Source organism: Doryrhamphus excisus, linkage group LG13 (assembly GCF_037039965.1).
Source record: "Doryrhamphus excisus strain RoL-2023G ecotype Guam linkage group LG13, RoL_Dexc_Guam_v1.1, whole genome shotgun sequence".
Lineage (NCBI taxonomy): Eukaryota > Metazoa > Chordata > Actinopteri > Syngnathiformes > Syngnathidae > Doryrhamphus > Doryrhamphus excisus.
In genome coordinates, this window is record NC_136369.1 from 4,456,326 (window position 1) to 4,482,962 (window position 26,637).

General features: G+C 39.9%; 1 protein-coding gene across 1 annotated transcript in view; it reads left to right on the forward strand.

Moving 5' to 3' along the window:
* The window catches only part of LOC131139798 (leucine-rich repeat-containing protein 4C-like), a 60,204-nt gene extending 35,733 nt beyond the window's left edge, over positions 1-24,471 (forward strand). Inside the window, exon 2 of the mRNA XM_058089696.2 lies at positions 19,105-24,471. Coding sequence (XP_057945679.2) covers positions 19,132-21,024 — 1,893 coding nt within the window. The 5' untranslated portion in view covers positions 19,105-19,131 and the 3' untranslated portion in view covers positions 21,025-24,471. The remainder of the gene's footprint in view (positions 1-19,104) is intronic.
* Positions 24,472-26,637: the final 2,166 nt, after the last annotated feature.

Below are 26,637 nucleotides of genomic sequence, written 5' to 3' on the forward strand. Positions count from 1 at the left end.
AAGATTACGATATATTTCTCATAGAACACGCAGGGGTGTCCAAAGTGCAACGTGGCTCATATAACAAAAGTCCAATCATCATGGAAAAATAGAGCAAAATGGCGTAATGAAAAAAATTAATATTGATATTAGTAAATAATAAAAACAAAGATTTGTTTTTTATTGCATGTGAGAAAATGCAAATCGCAAATGCAAGTTTAGCATCTACACAGTGAAAGATGACAAATTAAAGGAAATACACCATTACAGTATTATTTTTATTAATATACAATATATATACTAATATATAATCATAGAGGGCGTAATGTTCAATTACCATATCATATTTCTTAGTTGCCTGAGAATTGCTGGATGGCTCTGCTTCATTGGTCATCATTATCCAAGAATTAGCATCACAACTGCTGCTTTTTCTCTTTGCGTTGCAGCTGTGTAACAGGTGTGTGAGTGATGGGAAGAAAAGCTACGATTTTAAGAGTAAATCGGCACAACCTGTTGGTTTGCATGTATAAATCTCTTGATCATAATAGGATGACAAAAAAGTGAGTATGGTCTTTATCCGGTATATAAATCAAGGGCTCCCCATACAATTAATTGTAAAATGTAAACCCGCAAAAAAAACAGTAATGGTTAAATTACAAATGAAGAGGAGTATATGTGCCTGTGACCAAGTATCATGTCATCACGAAACATCTATTTGATTGTTAAAACTAACATTGCATCCGTTCAGTGTAAAATGTAAAAAAAAAACAGTGTATTGCAATGACACATTAAGGACACAACCAAATGGGGTGCACATTTTGGCACGCCACCAGCCTTTAACAGCTTATTACCATGCCAACTGAGACTTCTCACCATGAAGGAATAATGAAAGAGAAAACATGATGGACTACCAACCGTAGGCTGTCAACACTGGCTACACACAATCAATCATCCATCAGCAGTAACAAAACTCACACATAACAACCAGCGAGTCGGTGCAGCATCTGCCGTCATAGATAAGAAAAAGCTTCAGCTATAAAACAAATAGCATAACCTTCCCGCCTACAGTACATTGTTATCGCTATAAGCGTGATAGTAGAAGTTAAGAATGCATGTAATGTTGCGGGGCAAAGGTACTGCAACAACAACAAAAAAATGCAGGTATAGCAAATGACCTTGTGAAGGCAGTGCAATAATCTGGCTCATGTTGATGATTTGTGATCCTCTCGGTAGCTCCCAGCCTTTATGAGACACTGTGTATGCAGCTTACATCCATCTTTTGCAAAATAGTTTACTGCCACTTGAACAATTGCATTTCTCCTGCTTTGACTTTAAGATCCTCTACCACTGAGCGCAGTGCATCCTCTGCCGGATGATCAAAGCAGCTTAAGAGAGAGAAAAGAATAGAGTACGATGAGGTGGGGGGGAGAAAAATCAAACCCCCGTAGTGAGAAAATGCCTGATTCTTCCATTATCGAGTCCGAATATATTTGATGGCGGTTATTTTTAAACGGACCTTAATCCTCCGCTCCTCCTTCATTGTGGGTTAGATAATTATAGTAATCTGTTTGAAGATAATTTAATTTTCCCACCGATAAATTGTTGCAGTGGGATGGACTTGTTGGCTTATATAAGGAATGTATGGAATGGACATGGAAGTGTTTTGTGAGAGCTCACCATGTTGTCAAAATCTACCATTGTAACTTGCTCAATATGCAAATCTTACGATACAATGACAGGAAAATATTTCAGATTGAATCTGCTAAACTGTACATTTTGTTCTGATGCAGAAGAGACCCATTAGAGATGAGCGAGTGCACCACTATCTGTAGTTGTATCCGTCATCTGTATTCCTATCCATACTCAGGGTGGGCTGTAAGCTGGAAGTGGGCGTGATTTAACCAGAAAAGAACAGGCTTAAATCTGTACATTATTTTACTTCTGAAATTGCTTTATGTGTTGTTTATTATTCACGTGTATGTGTGCCGTGTATGTGTGTAAGTGATCCTTATTGTTGAGTTATTTTTAATTAGCTGTATGAAGTTGGTAATTCATGCAAACAGGGAAATAACGTGTCAGACATCCGTTCATTTTCTATACGACATGCTGCCGCACCAGCGTCGCGGGTATGCTGGAGCCAATCCCAGACAACTTCTGGCGAATTCTGTCAAATTTGTTGACTGTATTTTTCTCAAAAGCACTGCGTTCTGTACTACCAGCAGTTTTCTAACTGACTTTACGGTATATCACCAGCCGAAGCAAGCAGATGGAAAAAAAAACCACCATGATTGTGCCCGCTGTCTTGTCAAATATACCATGTGTTTTATAAAACAAGTTTAAGATGGCAAGGTGCATACTGCAATGTATTGAGAGGGGTGTAATATTTTAGCAGGTTTATGTCAGCCATACATGCAGAATGCTTGATGCCGCTCTTGTGCTACTGTAAAAGGGTTGTGGCCAGTCAATGCAGGTTAGCATTACCACTGTCAGTGTACTGCTAACTGAAAATTAACAAAATTAATATATTGTATATATATTATTATGGTGACAAAAAAAAATATGTCAGGGTAAAAAACAGTCCCGGCATGTTACGGGACAAGTTTATCAAGTAACAGGATAAAAACCAAATTAGAGACGAGCTGAAGAAAACTTAATGAAGTGGAGGATGTGACAAACGCAGAGCTGTTTTCAACTTCCCGACTGGGCCATTTATGAATGAGACACGCTCAACTCCTCTCTGGCTGCCGCCTGCAAAGTCGTTTTGGGAGACGTGGTCGTTTTTAACGAGTATCCGGCTCATCCCTAGGATCATCGTGCAAAAAGCTAATGGTATTCACTTAATATTCACTTCAATTCAACTCTCCATCGCCATCTTTGGAAGATTTGTATCTTGAGTGGGGATTGTCCTTTGAAATAGCACTGGTAAAGTACTGTATGGGATGTTCTTGCCCTCCCCTTGAGCAACCCTGTGGTTCCCTGCTGACTATGCCAGGATCGCAGTGTGTGAAGATGACCCTCTGCACCCTCCCTTGAGAAAGCAAGTGTAAAGAGAATTTCTCCACAGGGATCAATGCAGGAACCACATCTTTAGCACCTCATTGAGCCGGTTTCAGAATTGAAAAATTGTATTTAGCTAAAGTAGGCAAGTGCTGGGAGTGTTGATGTATTAAACATAGCCTATTTATTGCATGTGTCAAACTACAGTACACACTACACTGATTAATGTGTGGAGTTGTTCAGGAAATTAGTACATGTTCAACCAGCAGGAGGCTTATTATTAACCTCTACAAATGTGAACTTTGACAGCAGCTATTGCAAGCATTGATTGGATAGCTCTCAGTGTTAACAGGATTCTTGGAATGAGTAACTAGTAGAGAGGTGACAGTAAGCATGTACAGTACTGGGCAGCATGTCACAAGTGGTAGACTGATCTCCCAACCCGAAGGTTGCGGGTTCTAAACCCCCAGTTACTCCTGATGCTGTGTCATAAGTAGGAAAATGTCATAACAGTGCCTCGGAGGTGAAATAGCGAATAAAAGAGCATTTACTGATTTGACATTTGACCATTGCTACAGCAGCTCATGCCAGACATCCTTGAAAAATATTTTTAGTGGGGCTGTCAAACAATTAAACATTTTAATGAGATGAATCACAATTAATTAATCATGAACATTTACAACTGAATGAAAGATAAAAGACAGGACTGGTTTAGGGTAATGGTAATGGGAGTGGTGTGATTTTATTTGAACATCCATGCAAGTTATAATGGAATACATCACATGATTCAAATCACAGTTCTACGTGTTTAAAGGCAGTAGGAAGAAGCAAAGCGTGTTCAATTCTACACCTGATGGAGTACATTTCATTCATTCATTCATTTTCTATCGCTTATCCTCACGAGGGTCACAGGCGTACTGGAGCCTATCCCAGCTGTCTTCGGGCAAGAGGCGGGGTACACCCTGGACGGGTCGCCAGCCAATCACAGGGCACATATAGACAAACAACCATTCACACTCACATTCATACCTATGGACAATTTGGAGTCGCCAATTAACCTAGCATGTTTTTGGAATGTGGGAGGAAACCGGAGTCTACACGGTAAATTTAACATCAAGCAATATACAGGATGATTACCAGGAATTTTTTGACACTGTCTTTTCATTTTAACAATGTTTTTGGAATGTGGGAGAAAACCGGAGTAGCCGGAGAAAACCCACACATGCACGGGGAGAACATGCAAAATCCACACAGAGATGGCCGAGGGTGCAATTGAATAGCTGTGAGGGCTACGTGCTAACCACTCGGCCTGGAGTACATTTATTCACTTCAAAGTAAAATATCTATACCTCAAATATTTGCAGAACATTTGAATCATATTTTAACACGGTTATATTACTGTATGAGCAACGATGTGTTCAAAGACACCAAATTCACGTTTTGGGCTCTAATTTCGTGGCGCAGCACGGAGTGGCAGAGTGGGCCGCAGCCAATTTTGATAATTTGACAGACTGGACTTGGTCGAGATGGGCGTGGCGGCGCACCAAAGGAGGCGTCCACATCAGCTTGGCGTAGTGACAATTTTGTCACAAAACAGCGCACTAAAGGTGACCCCTCAAGTTCACCTGGTCTGTTCAGGGCACAGGCGAAGCGCAGCCAGCGTAACGGTAAATTGGCTGATAGGCGCACCGTGCAGACACGTCACCTAAACCTCACAGGTAGATTTTTCAGAGTGTCGTGCACATTTCAGTCGAAAAAACAATGACAGCAACCATAATTTAATGTAAGCGTCTGAACCAACATGTAATTGTGTTAATTGTCCCATCACATCTAAGATGTGACATCTCAACCTGACGGTAGCTGAAAGTATGATGCCAACCGAGGTCGACTCTTCACTGGGACGGCACTTGTGCTAAATAAATGGCTGGTCACCCGAACTCAAAATTTTAGACGTGAAAAAAAGCACAACACAGCTCCACTCACATCTCCGTGCTGGATACACGCCAGATTGTCGCCCCTCCTGCTCCTCCCGCATCGCAGAGTTTTTGGAAACAGAGAAGGTGATCCATTAGACAACTAATAATTAACAACCACAAAAAACAACAATTAACATAAAGTTGGTTGTTAAAGTCTGGCTGTAGGATATATATTTTATGCTGTTAATTTTCAGGCGATACCACGAATATACCATCAAAGGTTCTCCTATTTGGCATGTGTTTAATGTAACTGTTAGGAACAGATGACGTGTCCCACAAGATGGCGTACGTGGTGAATAACGTGCATGGTGGCCTCGGATGCGTAGTCCAGTCCAGCGCATTTAAAGGCAATGAGAGGCATTTGTTTGATTAATTCAGTTGCAAATCCATATGTATGCATCTTTTTATCTTTTTGTTGAAAAGTGATATTTTCCTGAAACTGGGATTGAATGAGTTAAGAAGGCACATTGATTACTGTGCCCCAAAGAACACTTTGTACTCTTTAACATCATGACATAAACCAATACAAAATGAAAATAAAGAATGTACAGTATGTACCAGTCAATGAGCAGAACTGCTGTTATTTTACAGTAAACAACTGCTCTCTCTCGGGTAAATAATATAACCATCTGATGCAGCTAAGCTTTTAAGATTTTTTACGTAGCTCACTTTCTTTATGCTACAGGTAACATAATTATCCCTAAAGACCGCACTTATGGTGTCACGTGAGCATGCTGGAAGCCTTTTGTGGATGCAGAAAGCATACTGTAAATTGATGTTTGGACGGTGAGTTATTTTATCCATGATTGGTCAACTCTAAAGGTGAAGCCTAGAGCAGTTTTTTGCAGCAGTTTTCCTTACATTACATTAATGGACATATTTTGGACTGTAAAATAAGTGCTGAAACTGCTGAATACAACCTTGAAGTTTAAAGGGAGATTGTTTAAACTGGAAATTCCAATTCCTCAGGAAGTGTGTCAATTTGAAGAATGGAATTAAATGAAATGACAATTGCTAATATGTCACAGCAAAGCATGGTAGTGGGGAAATAATAGCACACATTGTTTAAATTGCCAATTGTCGATGGAGGGTATTGCCAATAACAACAAATGAAATTATATTTTTGATTGTTCCTCTAAACCCCCACATAAAAGTACATAATAATCTACACTTAAAATACCATATCCTTTCAAATCAATTGATGTAATGTATTCACAGTGCGAACCTGCCTTTTTGAGATAAACAAATCTTAAATTATAATTGTAAACTGTGTATACTGTATGTTATAATCACAGTGGTGTTGGCAGCATATGACAAGTGCAAATGCCTTCAGCACAAGCTGCTGTATATGGTGACATCTTTTGTCAGTATTCTCTCACCCCAATGTGCACACTAAAGCCCTAGAGACCAACCTCTTCCATTCAGTCAATTTGCAAACTAGAATAGCTTGACAAGAATAGCTGTGACTGAACACAGTGAGCATTCGGCAGTTCGCAGGGAAGACATCTCCTGACTCTCCTGGCCAAGACTGGACGTTGAAGTTTCATGGCGATTGTGTCATTGTGCATGCGACATTGTTGAATGACTGCGTCTCAGTCGCTTGCAGCAAATATTATGCAGTGCGATGGCAACACAGCATACACACAGCAAGTTTATTTTCCAAGTAAATCTAATAAAAAAATAAATGAGGCCAAGGAACCGTGATTGATAACTTAAAACCTAAACAGGTCTGAGTAGAACCATGTGATTTATCAATGAGGATAGTTCTAAAATTAGAGGCTACAGTAGATGATATTGACGTTACATTCCACGCCTATCAGTGAATGCCAAAAATCTGCGAGTAACTGATACAGCCATGAAAATATATATTATTAACACACGGCTCACTCTTCCGATCAACATTTGCAATGTAAGTGATTGTTGGAATTATCAGGTTAGATTCAGCTCCAGAACCCTCTCTCTCCACTTGCCATTGTTCACTAGCAATTCAACCTTATCAGCTAAATGCACAGTCAAGGTTTAAGCCTGAAATCTCACACACTTGTTAAATGTGTCTCATAGCAACTACGGTGTCTTCAAGGACTGCTTAATAAAGTGTGAAAAAACATAATCAGTGAAGCATACAGTTATTTGAATGAAAATGTTGGGCTTTTTTTTACAGTGGTACATGTATGCTGTACATTTACCTGTACAGTGGAACCTTCCAGTTCTGTATTTTCCATTTTACTAGCAAGCTAATAGGATGCTAACAAGGGTGTTTTGTGATAACAATACATTAATAGCACAGTTGGACTCACAGTGTATTCATATTACTAATAGTAAGTGTTAACATTATTGCTAACCAGTAAATGTACATGAACCAAGGCAACATTGTGGCGTACATTTTTTATGCTGACTGAAAAACATGCTAATTGGGGGGTTAGACTAACTTATGGTGCCCTGACTTACTGATTTAGGGTGAATGACGGGAAGGCTGCCGCTAGCATAACAAGTTACAGAACTAACTAGTTAGCCTCTCCAATTTACTTTTTCTAAACTGATTGAGGGTTGAGGGACAAAAAAAGCCAAAAACTTATGAATAAGATGAGAACCTTTTTTTTTGCTCTGCTGACCAAGTAGCCAGTTTCCATCCAGTGTGAAAGGTAATGTAATCTAACGTTATGTCTTATAACATTACTGATGCCTAGTGAGCACAATACTACATATAAGTTGACTTTCAATACTTTTAGACCAATAATAGGCCATAGTTAACCATGTCAGGTTTTTTTTGTTTTTTTTTTTGGGGGGGGGGGGACGCAATCTAGTGAGCGCACAATATTCAAAAATGGGCATGTTTTCAAAAATAGTTACAAATGGTGATTATTGATGATCCATTAGTTTTTAAATTATCATTTGACAGTCACAGTAATATTTTTTAAAAACTAAAATCCATATCTTTACAGAATGCTGAATTGCCAATATGCAGCAATCCTCCATATTGTGTTAAGCATTCAAATTTGGAATACTCAAATATTTCAGTTTATGTCCCACTAATTTGAGATACACATACATAAACACAGGCATAGAAAATTTAACTCCACACCAGCTCAAAGGTGGCTTCCCACCTACTGACGCAGCAACAGGGAGGATGTTGTAATATTTTGGTTTAATCCCCAAATCCAGCAATTGCAATAAGAGTGTAAATCCATGTTTGTGTGACCACTCACCAAGACTTCCTCCACTGCCATGATGCCTTGCACCTACAATCAGAGCGGCGGGCTAAACAAGTGACACGAATACTAAGTGCGACCTCGTCTCCTTAATCCCTTTGCAGAGAGCAGGCACCGCCTCACCAGAGAGCATTCCAATAGGAGGTCCCTGGACGATTATTTAGAGCGTGCAATTATCATAATGGAGGCAGCATACGGTAATATCTGATTAGGAATTGAATTATCACTTGATGGGTGTCACTAAACCATTCTATCGCTTTCCTTTTTCCAGTATGGGTGCACAGTACCAACCCACCTCCATCGAATGTGGGCACATTCCACAATGTGATGAAAATATAACCTTTTTGATGCAGTGCATGTTATCACAACTGCAAACTAAACTGAAAATAAACATATTGTTAAAATAATAACGATGACTCTGTCAATCAGGTACAACTTTTCTACTCATAAAAGAGATTGCATGTATATATTTACAACTCCAACACTGCACTGGGCCTGTTATCATGAAACAATAATGTAAATACACACAAGGAGTGATGTTCTATAATTAGTAAATAACCCACATATTTTTAGGTCATCATCAAATGATGTTAGAGCAACCTGAAAAAAGACAGCTTGAGAACTTTTATGAAGAATAGAACCCTTTGATAATCGTAACTGTGCCAAAATGATGTCAAAATAATGAATTTCAACTGCTGACTGCAACGACAGTTGCATTGACAGTCCGCGGCATTGCAATTCCAAAGCTATTTTAGTAGGTCAAGAAGAAAACAGTTCAGTTCAGAACAGTTCAATACAAGTGATGGCTGCGCAGGTAAAGTGCTGTGTTTATTTTACTGTTTGGTGCAATACTATACTACAGTAACCTGGAGAAAATTAGTTTTTTAGTCCTTTTGCGCTGACGATTGGCACTTTGACCCTAATTCTAAACAGCACTTTGATTGCTCTCAATTTAGTGCCTTTTTAATGCAATGAGACCAGCCTTCTCAAATTGTGATCATTTTCAATAATATGACCGTGCCATCTGGGAGAGCTTCTGTTCTAAGCGGGTGGCAGAGGTTAACTCAGGTCAGAAGGTCAACTGTAGTACCTTATTGCACATAGTTCACCAAGAAATGACATCTCTTCCCTTCCCTTCCCAGTGCAAAGTAAAAAGGATAACAAAGTGGCATTTATCTCATAGATTTCATAGATTAGATATCTTGTGTCAGCAATGATGTTCAATATTGAGTGGACAGTGTTGTTGTGCTTGTAACCTTAAACCTCATTTATACAATAGTTGTACTGGGACCAAACCATAATTCTATTGCAGTTTCAGTTTCAGGCACATAGCCAAGCATAGTAGCACACATAAATATCTAGTTGTATATTGCATAAACAGTGTGCAGAGCGAAAAAAAGATGCTACTAATGTCCGGAATATTATCATTTTCCAGCCTAAATGTAGTGCAATATTTTCTGATGAAATATATTTATTTTAATATTTGTTTAACATTGAAATCAGCCTCCTTATTTTGTTGTTAAAATTAAACATAAATATGTGGTTATAAGACACTGTCAAAAAATTCCTGCTAATCATCCTGTATGTTGCTTGACGTTACATTTACCGCGTAGACTCCGGTTTCCTCGCACATTCCAAAAACATGCTAGGTTAATTGGCAACTCCAAATTGTCCATAGGTATGAATGTGAGTGTGAATGGTTGTTTGTCTATATGTGCCCTGTGATTGGCTGGCAACCAGTCTAGGGTGTACCCCGCCTTTTGCCTGAAGACAGCTGGGATAAGTTCCAGCACCCCCGCGACCCTTGTGAGGATAAGCCGTAGAAAAAAAATGAATGAAATGAATGGTGCATCATTTATTAATATTATTATTATTAGTGTTTCTCATAATTAATTCACAGATTTATAGATTTGGTGTTACTTGTTTGCCTTCGCTCACAAACACATTATCATGGGACTTTCTGTGAATGTAGCTGTGAATGGCATCATAACACCACGTCTTAATACACATCATCTAACACTTATCTAAATGATTGTTATGAAACAGAATGGGACATTTATTGTGTGGGGATATAGGGTAATAACATGGGGGGCTGGTGGAGCCTACCAGCTGACTTTGGGCGAGAGGTGGTGCACACCCTGAACAGGTCCCTCGCCAGCCAATCACAGGTCATGCATGTTTTTGGAATGTGGGAGGAAAACAGAGTATCCAGAGAAAACTGTAACTTGTAACCATGTTCAAATAAATTAAACCATTACAATGATCATAATGCATATCCGGTCTACCAAAGAATAAGAAGACAGTACAACAGGGGATGAGTGTTGGCAATTTGTTGCTATATTTAGATCGTAGTCCGTCTTGATTGACTAACTAAAGTTGGGGAACACTGATTTGTTGTTGATTGGCTGGTGAACTGTCCATGGTCAGCTGGGATAGGCACCAAAAGTGACTACTTCTATTCATTCATTTTCAATGCCGCTTGTCCTAAACTAGGGTGAGGGTACACCCCAGACTGGTCACCAGGGCACATATAGACAAACAACCAATCACACATTCAAACCTATGGACAATATAGAGTCTCCAATAAACCAGAGTACCCAGAGAAAACCCACATGAACACAAAGATGCCAAAATGGAACTTGAAGAACTTGAAGATATCCCGTGTGTGTCCAACATGCTAACCACTAGGCCACAGTGGTTAACTTCATCGTTATTGCTAATCAACTCCTGTCTCCTTAGACGGCATTCACAGCTTTATTTTCTGTGCAAAATAAGCTTCAAAATAACAGCATGGCATGGCATATTAACCTGGATTCTATACCCATTTATCTTGTTTTTAGTTTGTTAGCCAACGTAGAAAAGCTTCATTGTCATGGTAGTCAAGACACACAACAAAATCACTGCAGCAGTTCTTTTAGATAAGAGTATGAAATATTGTGTGGTGTGTTGGTGGAATGAGGATGAGGCAGAATGACTGTGCACAAATCAGCCTTTTATTGGTGTCTACAAAACAGCACTGACTATCTTACAGCATGACACACTTCAATGCGGCCAACGTGCCTTGCCAACTCTTCTTCTCTCTTGGGTTTGTGTACGGCTTCAAATAGCAGGTGAACCACTCCCCCCTTTAGCCCAAAAAACGGAATCACAGCACAGAACAATGTAATGAAAAAAGAAGAATCCAAATTCAAGTATACACAAATGGAGGACAACGATGTCACCAACCGCATACGCACACAAATGTATTGACAAATATTCATTCATTCATTTTCTACCGCTTACCCTCACAAGGGTCGCGGGGGAGCTGGAGCCTATCCCAGCTGTCTTTGGGCGAGAGGCGGGGTACACCCTGGACTGGTGGCCAGCCAATCACAGGGCACATATAGACAAACAACCATTCACACTCACATTCATACCTATGGACAATTTGGAGTGGCCAATTAACCTAGCATGTTTTTGGAATGTGGGAGGAAACCGGAGTACCCGGAGAAAACCTACTCATGCACGGGGAGAACATGCAAACTCCACACAGAGATGGCCGAGGGTGGAATCGAACCCGGTCCTCCTAGCTGTGTGGCCTGCATGTTCAGCCCATTGGTAATGGTAATGGTTTTATTTCATTTGAACATGCATCAGATTCCAATTGAGTGCATCCCATAATCAGTTCCCAGTTCCACATGTCCAAAAGGAGTACGAAGAAGCAAAGCTTATTAAATCCTACCCCTCCATCTGGTACTTTTACAATCAGTAATCAGTACATTTGTTCACTTCCTGCTTTCCATAATACTGTTTAAGGTTTTGTTTTTTTTAATAATGCACCTTGTACCGATTTAGGAGGTGATATGAGCATCCAATGCCATAATGGGTACCATAGTAAGTGTCAATATAGTGATATATATAGCACATCATGACTGGTTCAAGACTCTTTATCCTTGTATTTAGCAAACATCAACTGCTTGTATTGTTTCTTGAATTGGCTCATCGTTGTGCATTGTTTGAGGTCCTTTTTCAATCCATTCCATAGTTTGATTCCACATACTGAAATGCTATGGCTAGCATAACGTAGTCCTAGCATAGAAGTGTTTCAAATGTACTTCTTCCCTGAGATCATATTTCTCCTCTCTTGTAGAGAAGTATTGGATGACATTTTTAGGTAATTGGTTGTTTTTAGCGTTATGCATTAATTTAGCTGTTTGAAAATTAAGTATATCAGCAAGTTGAAGTATTTGTGATTTTACAAATAAGGAGTTATTGACCTTTTTTGCAGTACATTTAGTGAGTGAAGATTGCTTTTATAGTTATTAGCCCATGTTTCCACACAATAAGTAAGATATGGTAGAACCAGATATATTCCAATATATACCAATATATTCTCCAAAGTCAGCTGGGATAGGCTCCAGCACACCCCTGTGACCCTAATGAAGATAAGAGGAATAGAAAATGGATGGATGCAGAGCCAATTGCTGTAATTCCACAGCAAAGTGGACCCCTGCATACTCACAATACAACATTCTACATTCACAAACCCACAAATGTGTGGATTTTTGTCAAAAACATTTTTTGGAGATTTTTCTTTCTGCTTTAAAAAGTAATAATTAATCAATAATAATAATAATTTCTTAATCCATGATAATACAGGTAAAATGTACAGCATACATTTACCACAGTGAAATAAAAGCCCACAATTTTCCGAAAACCTGAGTTCTATTGTATATTTGTTTGTGTGTTGCTTTAGTCCAGCACCCTTGGTAAGCACTCATTCATAAAACGTAAAAAAAATCTTCACTTACACTTCAACTATGAATATGACCTTGCTTGTTTTGGTCTTTCATTCCATTGGCAGCAGCATCATTATTCCGAGTCATTGTTAAGTGGTAATTCAATGTTTTATGGTCTGTATCCTTTGTATGAGCAGAATGGAGCTTTCTCACCCCTTTCAAAATCAAACACGATGTCTACATCCAGCTGTAATTTGGCAATCCAAGCCCAAACACAAACAATTAGCACAATGAAGACACAAAAATATTTTAATAGTAGTGTAGTGGTGTAAAAGCCACAAATCTTTTCCCAAGTGCTTCTTTTTCTGTGTGTCCTTCACTCAAGTGTAATGCAGCTTTTTTTTTTTTTTTCCAAAGCGGCGGTGGAAAGAGTGTGTGGGGAGGTTGCAAAGAGGGGATGCTTGACCAAAAAAAGCCTGCTGAAAATGCTCACTAACGGAAGTGGAAAAATCCTTTTGGCCAAAGCTGAATGTCATCAGCAAAACGTCGAAATGGGCCAGACAATGGAAGGCTGAATACTGAAGCACTGCAAGCTCTAATGTAATCAATCAGCATAAAATGTTTATGCATGTTAATGCATATGTATGCATGCGTGTAGTGGGTGAAACAAACACAATGCACCATGCAGTTAACATGCTAGTAACGATACAGCAAACATATTTGTTAAATCCCAACCTTCCCAGTAGCATAAAAATGATAAATACACATAAGCATGTCATTTTGCCGCAAGATTCATCCACTCAGTGAAAGGCCCATCATTTCTGTTCCTGTTGAAAGAATGGAGTTTGGCTGATAAGTCAGCAGTACAACACAGCTCCTGAGATTTATTTCCCTAACACCAGCAGCACAACCAGTACCCAGGCCAGGCTGGGGGAGGGGAGCTGCATGCATGCTACTTCTTTGGAGCAAAGCTGCACAGTGAGACAAAAACACTGTAGGGTGAACAATGAAATATAAACACAAACCAACCTGGGAATATTATTCCAAAGTCTATAAAACTAAACAGAACAATACAAACACATGAAAGTTACAAAAAAGACAGAAACATATATACAATAATGTGGAAAAAACGTTTCCTGATTTGTTTCTTTCTTTTTTTTGCACGTTTGTCACACGTAAATGTTTCAGATCATAAGTCAAACAAATGTAAACATTAGTCAATGACAATACAAAATACTGAGGGAGAAAAATAACAAACAACAAACCTACATGGCCCTGTCTAACGTGAGATCGACAGGCGAATTGGTGTGGCATCTGCAGTAATGCGGACTCTACATCAGTCCATTGTGGTGAAGACAGAGTTAAGCCCAAAGGCAAAGCTCTCAATTTACCGGTGGATCTACGTTCCTACCCTCACCTATGGTCATGAGCTTTGGGTAGTGACTGAGAGGACAAGATCGCGGGTACAAGCGTCCGAAATGAGTTTTCTCCGGAAGGTGGCTGGGCTTTCCCTTAGAGATAAGGTGAGAAGCACTGCCAACCTCTGCATTGTTTGGTATCTGGTTAGGATGCCTCCTGGACATGCCTCCTGAAGACCCAGGACACGTTGGAGTTACTATGTCTCCTAACTGGCCTGGAAACGTCTCGGGATCTAACAGGAGGAGCTGGACGAAGTGGCTGGGGAGAGGGATGTCTGGGCCTCCCTGCTTGGGCTGCTGCCCCACGACCGAACCTCAAGCAGTAGAAGATGGATGGATGGATTGGTGAATGGATGGATGGATGGATGGGTGAATGGATGAATGAATGGATGGATGGATGGATGTATGAATGGATGGATGGCCCTGTGTGAAAAATTGGTTAGCAAGTAGTTATCAAGATGCTGTGGCATGACCTTAAAGGGGAACTGCACTTTTTTTGGAATTTTGCCCATCATTCCCAATCCTTATATGACACATGAACATATATTTATTTCCCTTTTCTGTGGGTGTGTAGTGTTTTAAATCATCATAATATGGCAAGATACTGCAACTTATCATCAGTGTACGTGTTAATGCATGATATATATCAAACGTTTTTAGAGTTCTTCATAGTCAAAAAAGGTGTATCCCAATGACATGCATTGTTAGCTAGCTCACACTAACTTGTTTTCTCACATTATAATGCACAGGAAAGGGAAAGAAATATGAAATATGTGTTCATGTTTCACATAAGGATTGTGAATGATGGGCAAAATAATAATAAAAAAAACATTTCCCCTTTCAAGGTGACCTATTGTGCTTTTTCCACCTTTTTGACCAATAAATGTTGTTAGAATGTTGTATTATCTTGCTAAAACTATGCGTATTTTACGCACTTGGAAGTTAGTCCTGAAAGAAGTTTGGGTTTTTTTCTAACACAGCTGGACTTCCTTGTATGGGTGTGCCCGGGTACAACCTGAGTGGGACCAAAAACGTCCAGCCATAGTATTACGAGTAGTTGACATTGACTTTAATACCAGCAAAATGTAGTTTGCCTTTTTGTAATAAGTTATTCACAGATACTGTAAATGATTACATAGGTCATGTTAATGAACCCTCGTAATGAGTCATTAAGACTGATCCATGCATATCTCTCAGGCATCCATAGTATGTGAGAACCTCACACTATCAATAGGGCTTGTGGCGTTAAACATTAACACATAAACATGTTTCAAACTAGACATGCATTAAATGAATGCAAATGTTATGAATCCATTATGTGTTTAATAAATAGCCGAATGCAGTTGAGCTCAGCTTGACAGTTCTCTAAGTGGTCGCAGGTTTCTTTCTCTGTCATTAAGCCAGGGCTTGTCAGAATAAATATCACTTAATTAAATGGCTTCTTGTTGCAAATGGCTCTGATTTGTAGCATGTTTTTTATGTCTACAGTTGTTGACATTTTATACATGTAAGTGTAAGTGTTTAGCATCAGTTTGCACACGCTGAACAATGAAACAACGTTGATTTCATAACCATAAATCAACTCAATTCTTTTACTTTTAGAACACAAAAATAGAACTTTTTTTCCAAATTTAATTCATTGCCATGCCTAAAAGTTCCTGTCTGGTCTGGCGCATAGCGGAGCTAGTTTTTCACTGCTTGAGCAAAGGCATTCATGGCAGTGCTATTGCTGGTGCAGCTGTTGGGTTAGGTAATCTGAAACAAAAGCACAAAACACAAAAGTAAATAAACACATGCATAACGGTTAAGCCATGTGCACAATCCTTTATAATGTTCTATTGTACATGGGCAGAGATGTACAAAAGAGGCGATGGAGGCGTGGGTGTGCAGTACTGCGCCAGACTGCGCTGCTCACAAAATTTGCGATCAAGTCAAATCCATCGAATAAAATAAAAAAAAGTACGCTGGCCACACCCCGTTGGTGCAGGAAGGCAGGTGCGCCGCGCCTGCGTCTGGTCTACGAAATTAGAGCCCTGTGTATTACCACCACTGCTAGAGTTCCCATCCAGGATTTGGGGTGCAGGTGTGCATGTCTAACACAAGAGGGTATTCCACTCAACTTCTCTTTTCTCTCAGCTTTATATTAACGTCTCAATGTCACTGCTGTCAAGGTTAACCATACTGATGACCCTGATGGAAACTCAACAACAATCAACATTGTTTTTATTTTATTTTATTTCTTTTGACTCACTTCCAAAGATTGACTTTTAAGATATGGGGTATACATATTGCTGAATGCATTGTCAGCTGACAAGGTTTCAAGTTTGGATTGCTTTCCATGTAAGACATTGAAAATCCTGCACCCTGTCAAGCAGAACAAAAAACATGTTGTGAATCCTCTCACAAACTCTTGAATGGGTTTATTCCTCAAAAGAGGAAGGAAATCAAAGTGAAGCAGAATATATATATGTTTTGCAGACTGAAGTTGAATCAGTTTACTGAAAGTAATTACTTGAAAGCAAAGTGTCTTCTTCTACTTCTGTTTTTCTCCTTTCCTAATCTAAGTACTCCAGTAACTACTGTATGTGTATTTGTATGCTAACAGAAGGACTCTAGTTCACAATGCACGGTGTATTATACTATATACAACATTACACAAACTGGATTACACACTAATACACCCATACCATTACACATTACACACACATCATTTACATTATAATAATGTCAAAGATGTTTTAGGAGATACCACCAAAAAACTGGATTCCTAAACTTGTGGTCGTCGCCCACAGTGGGACACATGTACAGTACAGTGGAACTTTGGAGTTTTTCCTCACCTTCCTTATCAAAATGCAGGCACTTGCAACTTTCTTTGGCTTGGCTGTGGGTTATTTTGGTGTTTGGTGTAACTGTGTTAATGAGCAAACTACAATGACAATCACTGATGATGTCATAGTCACTTCCGCTTCTGGTTTCCATGCTAATAGGCTGCTAACAGGGACATTTTGTAATAAATATGTTACAAACACAGCTGGACTCACAAAACATATTAGCGTGACTTGACAAACGGCACATTCTGCACTGAAAAATACACTAACCAGGGCGTATGCTAACCAAAGTTCCACTGTATATACTTTTTCTGACATTAATCTATATAAAATGTTACACAATTTGTAGGAAAAGGCCTTGGAGAAATGTCTTGTGTTTTGAAGTCATTCTCATCAGTATGTATGTTCAGTATACATTTAGATGTTTATACTAAGCCAGGACCCTGGTTTTTGTGACCCAGGTGTAACTCCATCCCAAATTTTGGTTTTGAGCCTTAAAATGTTAGAAACCATGCACATTCCTAAAGAACACAAGCTACAAGATGCTCACATGTTTTATTGGTATATGCATGTAATACATGTGCGTATATACATGTGTATATTTGTTATGTAAGTCCTGATCAGTGCCATTGTCACCCAGCACAGGCTTGTTATAAGAGTATGAATCTATAAATCACAGTACCATACCAGCGCCTGCTGGCACAGAAGCTAAAAAGTAAATGTGGGTGTATGTTTATCTTTCAGCCAGGATTTTAGATGTAAGCAGCAAACTGCTTTCACAGTCTGTAAATACATTTTGAGCTGTGTAAATTCAATTAAGAGGGGATGAAGGGTGGGATCTATTTATTTTTCTATATTTCATTTATGTGGAAAAAATATTGTTCTGTTTTACTCCAAGAAGACAAACATTTTGAAAAAGGCATATTTCCAAGTCTGTAATTTCTGCCTGTGAGCAAAACACGATCTTCATCTTATTATTCATTTTTCAAAAAAAAACATCCCAATCAAATGAAATCAGAGACATTTCATTGACAAATATGTATTTGTTTCCTGTTGTGTGTTTGCTGTGTTCAACAATTGTTGTATTTGAGTGTTTTAGTGTACAGCCAGACAAAATGAGCCCTTGCCGGTGGGAGGCCTTGTTCGATCCCATTCCCCTGCAGAGACTTGTCCCTCTGTAGCCTCCCAGCACAGTGGAGGCATGGCAGCCTGGCTGGTGAAAAAACAAGACACATGTAGATTATTTTCTGCTGATTAGGTCAGCCACTCACCCTCACCAGAGAACAATTCCACTTCGGTTCACAATTTTTCTAGTTTAGAAAACATCTGTCATCATATTTACTGCGTGTGGTTTGACGGGAACATGTGATGAACAGGCAACATTGGTAAAATGTCACGTGTTCTATGGTGTCGGCATATGTACATATGTCGTGATATGTACAAGCACCCTGCTTGTACATAATGGGACCGTAGCACATAGTCGGCATATTTCTAATCAATGACAACCTGAATGGACTGACGTAGTCTAAAGTAGGCTGCGATCTGGTAAATGGAACAATACCATATCGCTTCTTCACACTTAAGTGAATATTAAGGGAAATAATCCGTCAGCCTTGTTCGTTGTATTTATTTTCACCATAACCTGCATACAAGACTGCGTACGTTACGAGCTCCTTTGTGACCGCCGCTTGCAGAGTTTGTCTGGGGCGAGACGGTCGCTGTGTGTGACTCGCCAATCACCGAGCATGAAGAGTGAATACATGATGAGCATTTTCTTAAGCACAAATACGGATAATGACTATATGTACTCGTTTCGTAACGGATACTCGCAATACAGCATCCTGCCGTAAAGAAGACATGTGCTACTTAAACAGCTGCAGCCGTAGGTATACTTTATGAACCCTATGAGGGAAATAACGTTGATGTACTTGGGCAGAGTCAATGCTTATTTTGAATGTGTCTCTTTTTGTGTTTTGCAGAAAACAAAAACAGCAGATGAACTATGAATGCTGAACAAAATGATCTCCCTCCACCGCCAGACAATGAGAAGTCGTAGGCTGAAGGGGGCACTGTCCAACCCCCTTTTTATGGTCCTCTTGGCCCTTCATATCTTGGTGGTGGCCGGGCTAGTTCGTGCACAGACCTGCCCCTCCGTCTGCTCGTGCAGTAACCAGTTCAGCAAAGTCATATGCACCCGCCGCAGTCTACGGGACGTGCCAGATGGCATCTCCACCAACACCCGTTACCTAAACCTTCAAGACAACCTCATTCAGGTCATCAAGGTGGACAGTTTTAAACACTTGCGTCACCTGGAGATTCTGCAGCTGAGCAAGAATCATATCCGCAGCATTGAGATCGGCGCCTTCAATGGACTGGCGAGCCTGAACACGTTGGAGCTCTTTGATAATCGACTCACGACAATCCCCAATGGAGCATTTGAATATTTGTCCAAGCTGAAGGAACTATGGCTTCGGAACAACCCTATTGAAAGTATACCATCTTATGCCTTCAACCGGGTCCCCTCGCTCCGAAGGCTGGATCTTGGTGAGCTTAAACGTCTCTCCTACATTTCAGATGGAGCTTTCAAAGACTTGAGCAATCTCCGCTATTTGAACCTGGGAATGTGCAACCTCAAGGAGATCCCGAACATCCTACCCCTAGTAAGACTCGAGGAACTGGAAATGTCTGGAAATCAGCTGTCGATCGTCAAGCCAAGCGCGTTTACAGGACTGGTGAACCTGCAGAAGCTATGGATGATGCATGCTCAGATTCAAACCATTGAGAGAAATTCATTTGATGACTTACAGTCATTAGTGGAGCTTAACCTGGCTCACAACAACCTGACCTTTCTACCACATGACCTCTTCACCCCACTTCATCGCATGGAACGGGTCCACCTTCATCACAATCCTTGGAATTGCAACTGTGATATCTTGTGGCTCAGTTGGTGGCTAAAGGAGTCAGTACCTGCCAACACGAGTTGCTGTGCCCGTTGCCACACTCCGACACTCTTTAAAGGACGCTACATAGGGGAATTGGACCATAGCTATTTCCAGTGTGACATTCCTGTCATAGTGGAGCCACCCACTGATTTAAATGTGACTGAGGGCATGGGCGCAGAGCTTAAATGCCGTACAAGCTCCTTGACATCCATCAGCTGGCTCACGCCAAATGGTTCCCTGGTGACACACGGGGCTTATAAGGTGCGTCTGTCTGTACTCAATGACGGAACGCTTAACTTCACCAGCGTCACAATGCAAGACACTGGGACGTACACTTGTATGGTCAGCAACACAGCGGGCAACATCTCCGCCTCGGCTGTGCTCAATGTCACTTCTGTGGAAAACAGCGGGGTGACGTATTTTACAACAGTCACAGTGGAGACCATTGAGACCCCAGGTGATGACGGCCACACTCCGCTTCCCCCGTTTGGTTGGGTGTCATCCTCAACCACGAAAAGTACGCCCGTTTCAACAAGGACAACAGAAAGGACTTACACCATTCCAGTTCTGGATCTGGATGGAGAAAGAGCCCTCAACGGCCTGGATGAGGTGATGAAAACCACCAAGATTATCATTGGCTGCTTCGTGGCCATCACGCTGATGGCTGCTGTTCTGCTTGTTATTTTCTACAAAATGAGAAAGCAGCATAACCAACAGGATCCTGATGGACCCGCCTCCTCGATGGAGGTCATTACTGTGGAAGAAGAGCTTGCAGGTGTTGCTGCTATTGACAGACATCTATCGCTGCCCCCACTGGAGCACTACAACCACTACAACACCTACAAGAGCACTTACCATCACCCCTCTATGCTCAGTACCATACACAGTTCTACCACACAGGAACATTTACTCATTCAAGCCTGTTCAAAAGACAATGTACAAGAGACCCAAATCTGAGATTGCATTCAACATCAGCATTTTTGGATACACAAAGAGGATCAAACACATCCATGAGACATTAAGGTGGCACAGTTAATGTCAATGACAGTGCTAAATCCACTTTTGGAAAAGGGACCACTGATGATACTTTATTAAGTGTCTTTAAAAAACAAAGATTATTTATTGAAAAAGTATGTCTAGTGACTAATGAAGAAAAACAAATTGTGATAGCTTTTTAGCTTGTTTTCTTTCTCTATCTGTAAAGCTGCACAAGGAAAAGAATGGTTTACTAAATGTGAATATGAAATGTTGGCCTTATACTGAAGTGACTACAAGGTCGTTGAATTTAACCTTTGCTTTTGGTTTTGTGATGGGAATTGTTTTCATGTCTCTAAGCATTTATTTGCTGGTGGCTCTGAGTCCGCACCGAAGTGGTTTCCAACATAAAATGTGTTAATTTTCATAATCATGCCATTTTTTGATGGAAAAGCTCTTGATGATATCACAGGGAAACCAGCGTGTCTGAGGAGGAAAGCAGCCAAATTAGTATGTGCATTCTCCCTGAGGCTTTTTAAAGCAGCCATATATCATTCATTGTAATTAAGATAAAGTTCTTGCTCCCACTCCTCCCTCCAACTATTATTTACACTTCAATTCTTTACTACTCCTTTCGTAGCGTTTGTTTTCTCATTTCAGTTTCGCCGTCTTTCTATTCCCTCCCCGTTCCCTGTTTCTCAGTGTCCTCATGCTTGTCCTTCTTTGATTGTCTCTGCTGCTTAATTCAGGGACATTTCTCAGCCCTTGCCATGTCTCATTTGTCTCTCTTTAGCCGTCGGCATGTGCCGCACGACGGCAGAATATTGCTTGAGAAAATGAAGGGGAGCATAAGGCTGCAGTCAGTACCCTCCCTGTTAACCCAGTTATGATGTACGTCCATGCAGTGTCGCGTTACCTCGCCATCACCCCGGGGTCACACAAGCTCATGTGCTGATAGTCCATCTGTTGGTACAGATAAAGAGGCAAATGAGGCAGCTTTGTAATGTAGTGTGACCCTGTCGGACCAATGCAGACAGGGCTAACGTACTCAGTGAAGCAGCGAGAGACCTGGCACAAAAAAAGGGAGATGGGTTACGTCTCATTAAACTGCATCAGCAGTTCATTTGCAGACCCACAGTGGAAAGCTGATAACCAAACAGCATTAGACTTTTTCTCGCGCCATGTGCTGAGCATCTAACAGGGCTAGAGGACTTTGATATGGAAGCGACCCCTGCTCAGTGTCATTGTTTTAGTGCCAAAAAAGAGACAGACTTTCATGCTGCATCATTTATAGTCCATCAGAAGATTGTCTCTGTAGTTTGTTTTTCGATTCAGTCTTTCAGAGAGGAAAAAAAAAGGAAGACCAGTAGGTGTGTGGAGGAAGGATAGACCCACAAGGGTCATGAGGGGTCTTCAAACAGAAATATGGAAGATATGAAGGAAGAGGAATGAAAAATAGATAAGGCATAAGGAGGCAAAACTAGCCATCAGACAGTCGCCATGGAAACGGTGACCTTGTGCGGAAACTAAGATGAGGTGGATATGCCTTTCACTCATCTGCACTGGTCTCTGTGCAACAAGCTTATCTGAATTTCCCAGTGAAGATTAAACAGACGCCAGTGATTACTGCCAAATAATGTAAGGGGTGATTACAGATGGAATCATGGACTATATGACATCATGCTTGCAGAGCAGTGTGGAGCTCTGTGCTGTTGAAATGAAATATATTACTGCATGATTTGAAATTGTGACCAGTTTATCTTTCCATTCCTCCTCGCCTCATTAATTTTAAATTCAGTAAGGACCGCTACCATATCTTATAGGAGGAATGTAATAAAGGCCCATCGCTCACCAACTTATATGCGTCTGATCAGTTAGTCACCCGTATTTTTTCCCCCCATCACTTCTCAATAACACACATTTCATGGAACCTAAATAAACATGAGACGACCAATATGCGGGTACATAATGCAGAAATGGATTAGAAATATACTGTAGGCCTTTCTTCTGGTGGTATGAATGATGGGCATCATTCATAATGTGAAGTGTGAACCATTCTTTCCCTTTCCACTATTTTCTGTTTCAGTACTAAACTTATTTCACTGTTTTTGGTGGCTTAATGATTCCGTGTTGATGCTGGCTATAATAAAAAAAAAAAGGTTGGAGTTTTATATACCTATATACTGTATTTGAGATTGAGAGTTTTTTTCAGAATGAATGGAAATGCTCTGCTATGGAAGTATGCACATGAGAAATTGTCCCTATACATGGGGATGATGTTTTGGGATGAAATTAAGGCTGACGTGCAGAATTTTGGACATGAAATTGTGCAGAACCCAAGTCAAGGTGATCAAAACCTTGTGAGTTATTCTGCCAACTGTCCGTGTGTGGGGAGGGGGTTACTGTATGTGGGAATATTCTCTCATTTTTGGAGAGAATAACCATCAAATGGTTCAATTTCTACAAAAAAAATATTTTCAAAAACAAATTGCAAAAAATGTTAAGCTCAGACTTTTACATGTGCTTCAATTGTTTAAAAAATGCAAAAGAAAAATAAGAAAAAAAAGAACAGCAAGAGACTGTGCTTGTAATAAGTCCAGCTAATTTCTCTGAGGATGATGTCCATTTATTGATACCTGAGATTGTAGTTCATACTGTACATGAATATGAATAAAATGCATTTTTTCCCAATAGAGTTCATGAAACATTATTCATTATGATGTTGTCATTATTTTTGTACCATTTCCAGAAGAACACATGGGTATAAATATTCAAACAAAATCAAATACAGAGCAGCTTGTAGCAGAATTAAGGGGAATATACTTTGAACAGACATGCCATAGCTTACACAATTAGATCAGAGAGGGAAGTGTCTCCAAGAGGAAAAGAAAATAATTTGTCTGGCACGCATTGGTAGACATATTGTTTCATCTTCTGCAAATGTTTTACTTGGAAGGCAGCGTTCAAGTCTACTGTGCAAACTGAGGCTGACTTCAAAATGTACTCTACTCAATAATACTGAAAATCAGTGCTAAAAACAAAATACAGTCACCAGTGTGCCGGTTTATACAACCCTATTATTCTATTTGTTTGGGTTAAATTAAGTTGGTAATAGTAATGGTTTTATTTCATTTGAACATGCATCAGATTACAATTGAGTGCATCACATAATCAGTTCACAGTTCCACATGTCCAAAAGGAGTAGGAAGAAGCAAAGCTTATTAAATCTTAGCCCTCCATCTGGTACTTTTACAATCAGTAACTGTTACATTTGTTCACTTCCTGCTTTCCTAATATAAGTTTTTTGTTGTTGTTTTTTTAAGTTATGAAAATAAGTAGTAGCTCTGGGTCATTTTGATTTTGTAAAAGTAGCTCTCCCAAATCAAAATGTTGGTGACCCTCCTATAGGGTGTTTTTTCACACACTCGACAAGCGCATTTGGATATTGGATTTCGTAGCGCCATCAACTCGTCCCTGAGATCTCCAGAGTATGGAGGTCTACACACCACCCAGCCGGGCGGAAGTGCTCGCAAGCAGCATTGAGAACGTAAACAAAGGTGAGGAAGGCAGAGAGGAAGTAAGAGCTAAGCTCAAACACCACACAGATTCTCCTTACAAGCATTTCCCTTACTAATATTGGTGAATAAAAGGATCTCATCATCCACAGTAAAACATTTTTGGACTGCAACGTCATAGTCTTGACTGAGATATAAAGAAACTAAAAAAAAAAAGTACTGGACAATGCTATTGACTGGCCACACATCACACGTCAGGCTGGTCGGATACCTTGGGTATCTGGAATGGATCAATTGGATTTGGGTCCACTGCATATAGAATGATTTAGATTTATCAGTGTAGTGGCGAGTGTCCCTGAGAGGTTTTCATGTTTCACAAGATCTACGGTCACAAGAAATTCAATAAAATGAAAACATGATGAAAAAAAAAATGAAAATGACTGTCTTGTAGGCACGAGGCCTGGAATGGTAATAAATACTACATGCATTTATTACACAATACAATAAAATCACAAATACTTAAACTTGCTGATATAGTTCATCTTCAAACAGCTAAAATAATGCATAAGGATAAAAATAACCAATTACCTAAAAATGTCATCCAATACTTCTCTACAAGAGAAGAGAAATATGATCTCAGGGAAGAACTACATTTGAAACACTTATATGCTAGGACTACGTTATGCTAGCCATAGCATTTCAGTATGTGGAATCAAACTATGGAATGGATTGAGTAAGGACCTCAAACAATGCACAACGATGAGCCAATTCAAGAAACAATACAAGCAGTTGATGTTTGCTAAATACAAGGATGAAGAGTCTTGAACCAGTCATGATGTGCTATATATATCACTATATTGACACTTACTATGGTACCCATTATGTCATTGGATGCTCATATCATTGTATGGTGCATTATTAAAAAAAAAAAAAAAAACCCTTAAACAGTATTATGGAAAGCAGGAAGTGAACAAATGTACTGATTACTGATTATAAAAGTACCAGATGGAGGGGTAGGATTTAATAAGCGTTGCTTCTTCCTACTCCTTTTGGACATGTGGAACTGTGAACTGATTATGTGATGCACTCAATTGTAATCTGATGCATGTTCAAATGAAATAAAACCATTACCATTACCATTACCATTACCATTACCATTACCATTACCATTACCATTACCATTACCATTACCATTACCATTACCATTACCATCACCATACAGTGAGTGAAAAAGAACTTGCTAATTTTGCCGTCTTCAGAACAGTGCTATGTGCATGTGTGTCCATTTTCCTCATCTCCCGCCTCCAAACAGCCAGTAAGAGAATTCACTGTGAGCATTGATTTCAGCATCTTGCCCCAACGGCATGAATGGAGTCCTTTTGTCTTAAACTCTTTTTTTCTCAGTGTGTGGAGGCGGGGCTGCTAGCATACGTACATACAGAGGGCAAAAGAATGTACAAATTAAATTAGTAAATTGCAATCTTTTATTCATTATTCTTTTCTTAAAGGAAAACTGCCTTTGTTTGGAGTTTTGTCCATCATCTACAATCCTTGTGTGAGACATAAACACATATACAGTAAAGTCTCGTTATATCGATATCGGTTATAACGAATTACTACTTATTACGATACTATTTTCATTTCCCGGCAAATTTCTAGTCTTTTATGATATAATTAGTTCCGTTAGTACGATACCCGGTTATTATGATAATCCGGTTACTACGATGCCCTTTTCATCTCCCGCCAGCCAATTTGGTCTGCTTATATCGATACAAAAGCAGCTTAAATCAATCTTTGCTTAAGGATTTCAATACCAAAAACGAACACGGCGAACGGCTGCTTCCAGTCAACTTTATTTTTCACACTTCCACCACCAGAGCACAGCACACACACCGATTCCCGCACTTCCTGGTTCACAGGTCATGCTCAACCCGCCCCACATAGCTGGCCAAACACATGCCTGCAACAGAAGAACCAACTGACATAGCATACACACCTATTCCAACGAAGACACAAGCGTACAAATACATGTATTTAATTGTGTTGTATTCAGATATCTTTTTATCGCTTGCAATAATCA